We start from the raw sequence: 8,846 nt of genomic DNA on the forward strand, positions 1-8,846 counted from the left end.
AGTGTAAAACTACTGAAATGTATACTTTAAAGGCCTAAATGTTATGGCATGTGAATTATACAGCCTAATTTTTTTTAAAACTTCCAACAGGTAGATCAAACTGAAATTAAGACTTTAAGAAAAATATGACCATGAGAACGGTTTCCTAACACGATTTGAAGTGTCAATGAATTCCAAAGCCATCTTCAAAGACAAATTAGTGTGCACACACTCTCCCAAAATGGTTACTTTTTATAAAAAGACAACTTACTTTCAGATACAGAGGTTCTATTAAGTATATTAAAATTATCATAGTTGTCTATAAAACCAAATTCTATTTCATCCTTCCATATCCTAAATGTAATTTAGATCTGTTTACTGCTTAATCTCACATAATCTTTATACCTTAAGATTATTTTTAAGACTGGCAAGATTCAAAAAAACATTTCAAAATCCTGGCCACAGTCAGACTGGAAGGCTGGAATATGAAATTGTTTTATTTTCATGTTTAAGTTCCAAGTTAAATCAAGCTTAAACAAACATCCCACAGTTTTGTAAGAATTGCTTTATAACTCAATATTCAGAGGTCAGATTTTACATGGCACAGACCATGCTGCCATTTAAAATAAGTGGTTTCTGTAAACTGTGGTTTAGCACGCAGAGGAGTTTTGGTTGCATTCTGGTATGAGTCAAGAGTGAATAAAGAAGTTACACACACACACACACACACACACTTAGAGACAGACTGGTTCAGAATTCACATTTCATTAAGAAAACTTGACAGTGACATAATAGAACAAGAACTGGGATGAGAAGAATAAGGTGCTATCATGGTTCTGTCAATAACTAGTGGATAGAGTACCTTTAAAGTAATTTGACCTGTTTTCTCATTCATAATATGAAAAAACTGGATTCCAAGGTTTCGAAATCTTGCGATTCTCCAGTCTTAGATTCTATTGTTAAGTAGCTTAGTGCTGTGGGAAGCCCAGAGATTACACTAGGCAGCTCTCATATTTTTGTGTACCTAGGAAGCCATGCCATATAGAATAAGAAAACTTAGGACTTCCCATAGGAAAGAAGGAACAAGAAAAGTATACAGAGCTCCTGCTGGTACTGATTTACTCCTGTTGAACCTAATAAAGAGAGTACCTTTGCCAATTTTCCAGGGGATAGGAGTGGTCCTTATGTCTCACCACACCCACCATAGTTAGTTTTTCCTAAAAGAAATCCAGTGGGGACTACAAAAATGGTTGTGAAGCACCAATACTTTTAGTCACTGTATGACTAATAGGACAAATCTATTTTAAATTAAAGAAACAAAACAGCATTTTCTTCCTCACACAAAAGAAATAACTTTCATTCCAACAGTAAAGGAGTCCTAAATGACCACAATGAATAATTTGAGTTGCAAATACTTAGTGTCAGTCCAAAGAAAATAAATTATCTATAGGACTTGAAAGGTTTAAAAGCACTGAAGTTCAACATAAATCTATTATTATTCAAGATAGCCTTTAATACCATTCTGTTTATAACTTCAACTTCTAGAGTAGATAGCAGTATTAAAGTCTCACTGAGGTCGGTGACTACACATGCCCATAATCCCAACCACTCAGGTGGTTGAGGCAGGAAGATTCAAAGTTCCAGGCTAGCCTGGGCAATTGGTGAGACTCTCTCTCGAAATAAAATAAAAAGGGCTGGGGGAGTAGCTCAGTGGTAAAGCACTTGCCTAACATGTGCAAGGTTCTAGGTTTAATCCCTAGTACCACAGAAAAAAATTTTCTTAAATAATATTGAATTCACCATCATATGAACTGGTTCATGGCAGTCAAGGATCAAATGAGGTCAACTTAGGAAGCTGTTTCAGATGACTCCCAAGACAGCTTTTCAGAAGAGCTCCTACACAACAGGACAGTCCTGGAGAACTTGCCCCTTATTTGTTCCCCTCCCCTCCCTATTTGCACTTGTGTGTATGCACAATCTTTGTCAAATCTGGGTGATGTCCACTGCTTGATCACATTAAATAACCATCTGTTTGGGTGTGCTTAGTGACATTCCATGCAGGAAAGGTACAGAGCTGGGGATCTCAATCTGATACCCATGCATGGACCTGTAGGCAATGCATGGACAGACTACATGCACTTACTAAAGTTGCTGAAAGCCTATGCAGACTTTTGTCTCTCTGCACATTTTCTGGGAAGAGAAGATCAAAGATCTTCTGAGGCTGTAAATCAAGGAAATTTAAAAACTACCAACTTACTGCTAAAAACAAAATGGAATAAATCCACCAAGAGCGTTCATGTGAATGAGATAGGAAGTAATACATATTATTAGAGCTGCAAAATTATAAAGGGTGCCATCTTTTCAAAACAAAGGAAAATATGATCTTTTGGTCAGAAGCTGTTATTCTACAGGGGCAGGTAGTCCACTCCCTTCATCCTCTAGTCTAGATAAGGAAAATGAGACTAGAAAGGCTCCACCCAAGACCACAAATCACAGAGTTACTAAGTGGCAAAGCTGAACCTCAAACTAGGCCTGGCTCCTGCCAGAATGCTAGCACATGAAATTAAGTTTATACTGTTTTAGAACGGGTTTGAACAAAATTTCCCATATCCTTATAAATATGCCTCTCCACTAAAAAGGCTACATTCTAAAATTTTTAAATCAAACTTAGGCATAGGAATTTGATACACTTAAATACAGTAAATACAGTAGTCTCTCTTTCTCTTGGGGAATACATTTCAAGATATCCAGTGGAGTCAAGAAACCACAGATGTACCAAACCCTGTGTATACTATATTTTCCCTCAGACATACCTACCTATGACAGTTTAATTTATAAACTAGGCATAGTAAGGGATCAACAATACCTAATAATAAAATAGAACAGTTAAAACAATATACTGTAATCAAAGTTATGTGACTAGGTCCCTCTCTCTGTTATCTGATAACTAAGATGGCTACTAAGTGACCAACAGGTGGGTAGTGTATACATTGTGAATACAATCAATGAGAAAATCCTTGGGTAGAATGTACAAGATTTCATCCTGCTTGCTACTCAGAATGGCATGTGCTTGAAAACTTACCAAATGTTTATTTCTGGAATTTTCCATTTGGTATTTTTGGACCTCAGTTAACTGAAACCATAGAAAGTGAAACCATGCATAAGGGGGGCTACTGTACCCTTAAATCATTAATGAAACCACATACCTCTCGAAAAAGCCTATTTCACAAGTAGATTTATAAGGTGAACCTTAATGTCTCATTATCTCCTCAATGTCCTGTTGTACTATTGACTGCAACTTTACACTTTTTTTTTTCTTTTCTGCAGTGCTGGGGAAATCCAATGGAGGGTCTCATGCTTGTTTGGCAAGCGCTCTACTATTAAGCTATACCCCCAGTCCAGCTTCAACTTGAAAAGCAGCACAGGTAGGTTAGGGATATGGCTCAATGGTAGAGTACTTCCCTACATGTGCAAGGTCCTGGGTTCAATACCCAGCAACAAGCTAAAAAAGGGAAAATAAATAAATAAGTAAAGCAGCACAGGTTACAAATTCATTGCATAAAGCACTTCTAAGTGTAATAGGGAAAGACAGTTTTTGATAGTCTTTGAAAAAAAATATACTGAATTCCTCATGCTGCCTCCAAGAGTGGATCTGTACAATTTCAATCTGTGAGAACCCTGACCCTAAAGAGTTTTCCTCTCAAAGGTTAACAATGATAGTGTTGCCTAAATGCTAAATGATTTTATTTAATCCAGGTAATTCATAAATTAAACTGGAAACCTTTCCAGTCTCCTGTTCACAAACACTAGAACCAAAGTTACTAGGCAGTTATTCTGAGATTGGATTAAAAATGACTGCTGTCATAAAAAACTCACAGAACCATTTGTTCCAATGCCAAACCTTGCCTTAACATATGACATACTTTAGAGTAACCAAAAACTCAATCTCACTTGAGAAGCAAAATGAAAGTGACATCTGAACCTAAATCCAATGACAGCATGTCCTTCAATTTCAAAGGAAGTACTTTATTCTCTAAAAGAGCTTTAATGACACACAATTCTGTGAAATACACAAAATCTCCAAAGACAGACATTACAGTAGTTTTTGATTGCTTATGAATTCTACTTAGCCCTTTCTGCAAGCTCTTTCCCTAACCTCCTACTCCCCAAAGGTGGAACTAACTGCAACAGGCCTTAGGAAGCACCTGTGGCCTGAAAAGGCTGTGACCAATTCTCAAAGCCTTCTTGGCTGCAGGTTCAACTAATCTATTTTGGGTCAAGGAGACTCTCCGCCACCCCAATGACCTCAAGTGGACAAGATCAGTTTGGGAGAATGCACTAAGAGAATTTTTTTTTTTTTTTTTTTTCCACCAGGCCAGCAGCCCCGCTACTGGATGGAGATTTGGTCCAGCACGATGCAGACGGTGGAAGAATGCGGCTGGGCTGTCGGGGACTCCCGATACGCAGCTTGTGGCCAGGCCGTGGTGTCAGAAGCACGCGAAGCAGGGATCCTCAGGGCACGCAGAGGGAAGGAACCAGAGCGAGGATAGGAGCCTGCAGGTGTTGCCCAGGGAGAGGACGAGGTCGCCCTGGGCAGACACAGCCAAGTGACTAAGAGTGCGGCTCTGGACTGGAACAGACTGGTCACATTCTCAGGCGGTGACCTTGAGCACCTGGCTCGACCGCTCTGCGCCTCAGTTTCCTCATCTCTAAAATGGGGGGTGGGGTGTTCAAACGGAAAACGCGCCTCGGAGCGCTTGGCACGGCGCCTGGCTGCTAGTAAGCGCTCCCTGCAAGCGAGCTCCGCTGGCTCCTCTCTCCACCCGGAGGAACTGGGGAAGCCCCGCGCAGGGGAGTCCCCGGGAGGCGGATCCCGGGCCGGGGCGGCGAGGACCCCCGCCGGACTCACCGAGCACGTCGGCGGAGCGGTGCCGGGCCACGAAGCACGCGTCGTCCCCGTAGCACGCGCCCTTCTTGAGGAGGCCCTTACGGGAAAGTCCTTGCCGAAGCCGCATCCCGCCGTCACCAGCCCGTAGTCGCCGCCGCCGCCGCCGCCGCCGGCCCTGGGGTCGGTCTGCGACGAGGCCGCCGAGCACGGCGCGGGCCACCAGCCGCCCGTACGAGAGGACCGAGAACATCGCCGCCGCCGCCCCCCCGAGGAGGCGGGGGGTCGGGGGAACAGGAGGACGCGGAGGCCCGGAGCCGGCTCTCTCCTCAGCTGCAGTCGCACCCGCCGCCGGGGCGCTCCTCAGGGCGGCGCGCAGTAGCCGCCGCCGCCCCTGCCAGCCGCGCAGGGCCTCGCACACGCTCCGCCGCACGCACCGGAGCCAGAGCGAGGTCAGAGCCAGCAGCTTCTCCGCCTCAGCCCAAGTGGGGTCCCAGCTGCAGCCGCCGCTGCCGCCGCCATCTTCCGCTCCACTAGCGTGTTCCGGGCCGCGCCGGCAGCTCCGCCCCCTCTCCGGCCCCGCCTCCAGCCACGCCCCCGATTCGCGGTCCAGGTCCAAACCCCGCCCCCTCGGGCTCGCTGCCCTATGCAGTCACCCAGGTCGAGCGTGCGCAGAGAGTGTGGACACAATGTCTCCTGGGAGTTGTAGTTGCTTTGGACTTGGCTGCATGGGGTCCAGGACCTAGGACAATTCACCAGATGTGGGACTTAGGTTAAGTTATTGAGAATTATAGGTGGGCTACTTTGGCGTTTTCTCCCGTTTTAACAGTATTTCTAACAGTATTTCTCCCGTTTAACAGTATCTTTTAAAGGCTATTTAAAAAAGAACAGCAGCATCCCTTTTAACAAAAACCTGAAGGAAACCAGAATTGGAGTCACATTTTGTCTTATAGAATACATAATGAAAAACAAGAGATATACAGACCTACTGATGCTTCCACAATTAATATGCTTTAAGGGTTTAGACTGACAGTCTATTTTCAAAGGAGAGGTTTTTTTTTTGGCATAGTGGGTCCGTGTCCCCCCCCCTCCCCCCCGCTTTAGGAAGAACAGTGTGTTAAATATCCCTATCAGGGTACCCAGGACACTGATAGAGAAAGAAGCACTGCCACTGTGGACATGTCATCTGTAAACATTTCAAACTTTGCAGATGGTTCTGCCTAACTGGGAGTAAAAATTCCAGGCTCCAAATTTCTTTACCCCAGATATTAATTTTCTTGACATTCTCTCTGGCCAAGCAGGTATTTTCCCAGCTCTGGTCTAGGGAGAAGAGGGAGAGCCAAAGCCTGGAGAAATGGGCCCTCTTGCCTCTCTCCTGCCACAGCTGCCACCTCTTCTCATAAGAGGGCAGCGGTTACCAAGAAAGGCAACTCTCCTTTCTTTTTAAGCTCTCAGCTCAGCTGTAACAAAGATATCTTGTAGCTTTCCCCAGATATTGACTATTGTAAATGACTCTCTTCTGAAGTCATTTAGTTGAGTTAAATCTAATGGGAAGTTTGTAATCTAATGGGAAGATACAATCCATTTGTAGTGAACATGAATGTATAAGCACCCAGGTTAGGCACCATGCCCTGCAGGGGTAGTAATGTAATTCAGCCCCTGCATATCTTTACCACCACATTTCGTGCCATGTCCTTTTAGCTAACTGGCCTCCAGCCATGCTCACAGCTGCTTGAAGATCTTTACCCTTACTCTTCCTTCTACCCATTATGGAGTAATCCCATTATCTGAGGGCCCTGTGCTTTTCGTTGCTGTATTCCCAGAACATCTGGGCACACAGTAAATACTTCCTTCAATAAATGAAAAAAAAAAAAAAAAGAAGAAATAGTTCACTATAATCTAAGTTCCCCCAAGGGCAAGGATCATTTGCCATTGTAGTATTAGAATCTAATGCAATGCCTGGCACATAATGGGAAAATTTGTAATTCTTACTGAATAAAAGAAGGAATAAGGAATAGGAACCATATGATAAAATGAAGTTTGTTGAATAACAGAATGATTAAATAAAAGAAAATTGAACTTTGGGGCAAATTATCTAATTTGAAATAATTTTTAGTTTAATTCAAATATAAATATATATCACCCAGGAACATTGGTCCTTTTCCAGTTGCTTTTGACAGGAATGCAGTTACTTTAGGGATTCCCATCTGAGTTCTTTAAATTATTCCTTTTTATACTTTTTAAATATACCTACAGTCCTGCCAACCATCCACTCAACACGCATTATTCTGTTATCCTAATTACTGTCATCATTAAACACTTTTGCAGCTCACAGGGTGCCAAGTACTCTATATGTTCTTGTCCTCAAAAAATTGAACTGAGTAAATCACTCCACACAGTGAGTGGGATTTTGTCAAACGTATAGACCAAAAAAAAAAAAAAAAAAGTTAATTTACCAGATAAAAGGCATACCAATTCCAATAATGTAATCACACCTTGCAATTTTTTATGGCACAAGAATTGGAGAGTGCCCAAAACAGCTGAGGGGGGTGGGCGGGCACCTCTTGGATTTCTCTGCTGAGGTATTTCTGTCTCTGCCAGCTGCACTAAAGGTTGTCCTTTGAAGCATGCACACCACCAAAAAGTCCCAGCAGGCCTGTCAGGTAATTCTACCCCAAGGACAATTTTTTCTTAAATAATGGGTCAACCCCTATTCCTTGCCTTGTCAAACTCCTCCAGACCTTTAGTTTTTAGGGCATATATTACCCAGTTTCCATGTCAGTCACAAGAACCGGTCGGATTGGATGAGTAGGAACATAAGATGTGACTGTAAAGCGGTAACCTCGGCTCTGATGGGGCTGCTGTTTTCAGTCAAGTGATCTGAGTGCCTTGAGTTTCTGGCAAATGAGATTCTTGCTAATGGGTTGCTCACCGAAGCAAGTGGCAAACAGAATCCTCTCTGAAAGCTTCCTTGCTCTTTTTTGGAAAGGAGAGGAGACAGGGCGTCAGGTTCCCCTGAATCATTGATTACAGGGTCAGCTCTGAAGTTTCAACAGGGTGCGGCGGCCAGGAGAGGGGACTTTAAAAAAAAAAATACCTCTTCTGCCCTCGCCTGGGAGCACGATCCATGTTTGACATTTTGCTGGACTTCAGAAGCCCTGAGTTTTCTTCCTTAACGGAGTTACATTCCTAGCACTTCAAGGATTCCTGGGAGGTCAGCTGCCACTCTCAGAGGAGAGCAAGTGCAAAAAATACCATCTGTGCTCCCAGGACACCTCTATGGCATTAGGAAAGAGGTTTGCACTGGGGTCACCACAACCTCAGTTCCTAAAAAAGAAAAGGAAAAAAAAGCATGAATTTTCTGCCACATTAATACACTGATCTCTTCTGAGTTTTTTGCTAACCTAATCAAAAGGATTCGTCTATGAAAAGGCTTCTCAACTTTGACACTATTGACATTTGGGGCAGAATAAGTCTTTGTTGTGGGGAGGCATCCTGTGCCCTTGGAGGGGGCTTAGCAGCATCCCTGCCCTGTACCCACTAGATGCCAGTAGCACCCTCCTCTCCCATACTCACTCCCCTGGAACAACCACAACTGTCTTCAGATGTTGCCAGATTCCTGAGAGACAAAGTTGCCCCTGGTTCAGAACCATCGTGTTATGGCAATGCTAGGCAAGTGGAAAAATACTTCTGAATCTCTTGCTATGTTTTAGGCATTTGGCTAAGGATAAAATAACCATTGGTGACTCTGTGGCAGCTATAGTGTAGTTGGGATAGTAGGAGGGTTCAAATTAAGTAAATGTAGAGAAAAAAATAAGTGCCACCAGTGGAAATAAAAGAGGTATTTGGAAAGGAGTCCATGGTGGGTAGAGAACACTGGGGGCACTTCATCAAGAGGAAACATTTGTGAGAGACCTTAATGGACATCCAGAGGTCTCAGACAGGGGCCTAAGCATTCTAGAAGGAAACAATGTAAATTCAG

The 8,846-nt window shown here is 43.4% G+C and overlaps 1 protein-coding gene across 1 annotated transcript in view; it reads right to left on the reverse strand.

Moving 5' to 3' along the window:
* The window catches only part of Pptc7 (protein phosphatase targeting COQ7), a 40,819-nt gene extending 35,458 nt beyond the window's left edge, over positions 1–5,361 (reverse strand). Inside the window, 3 exon segments of the mRNA XM_015502504.2 lie at positions 4,889–4,970; positions 4,973–5,059; positions 5,061–5,361. Of these exon segments, the coding sequence (XP_015357990.1) occupies positions 4,889–4,970; positions 4,973–5,059; positions 5,061–5,117 (226 nt within the window). The 5' untranslated portion in view covers positions 5,118–5,361.
* Between the last annotated feature and the right edge of the window lie 3,485 nt (positions 5,362–8,846).

Source organism: Marmota marmota, unplaced genomic scaffold (genome assembly GCF_001458135.2).
Source record: "Marmota marmota marmota unplaced genomic scaffold, marMar, whole genome shotgun sequence".
Taxonomy (NCBI): domain Eukaryota; kingdom Metazoa; phylum Chordata; class Mammalia; order Rodentia; family Sciuridae; genus Marmota; species Marmota marmota.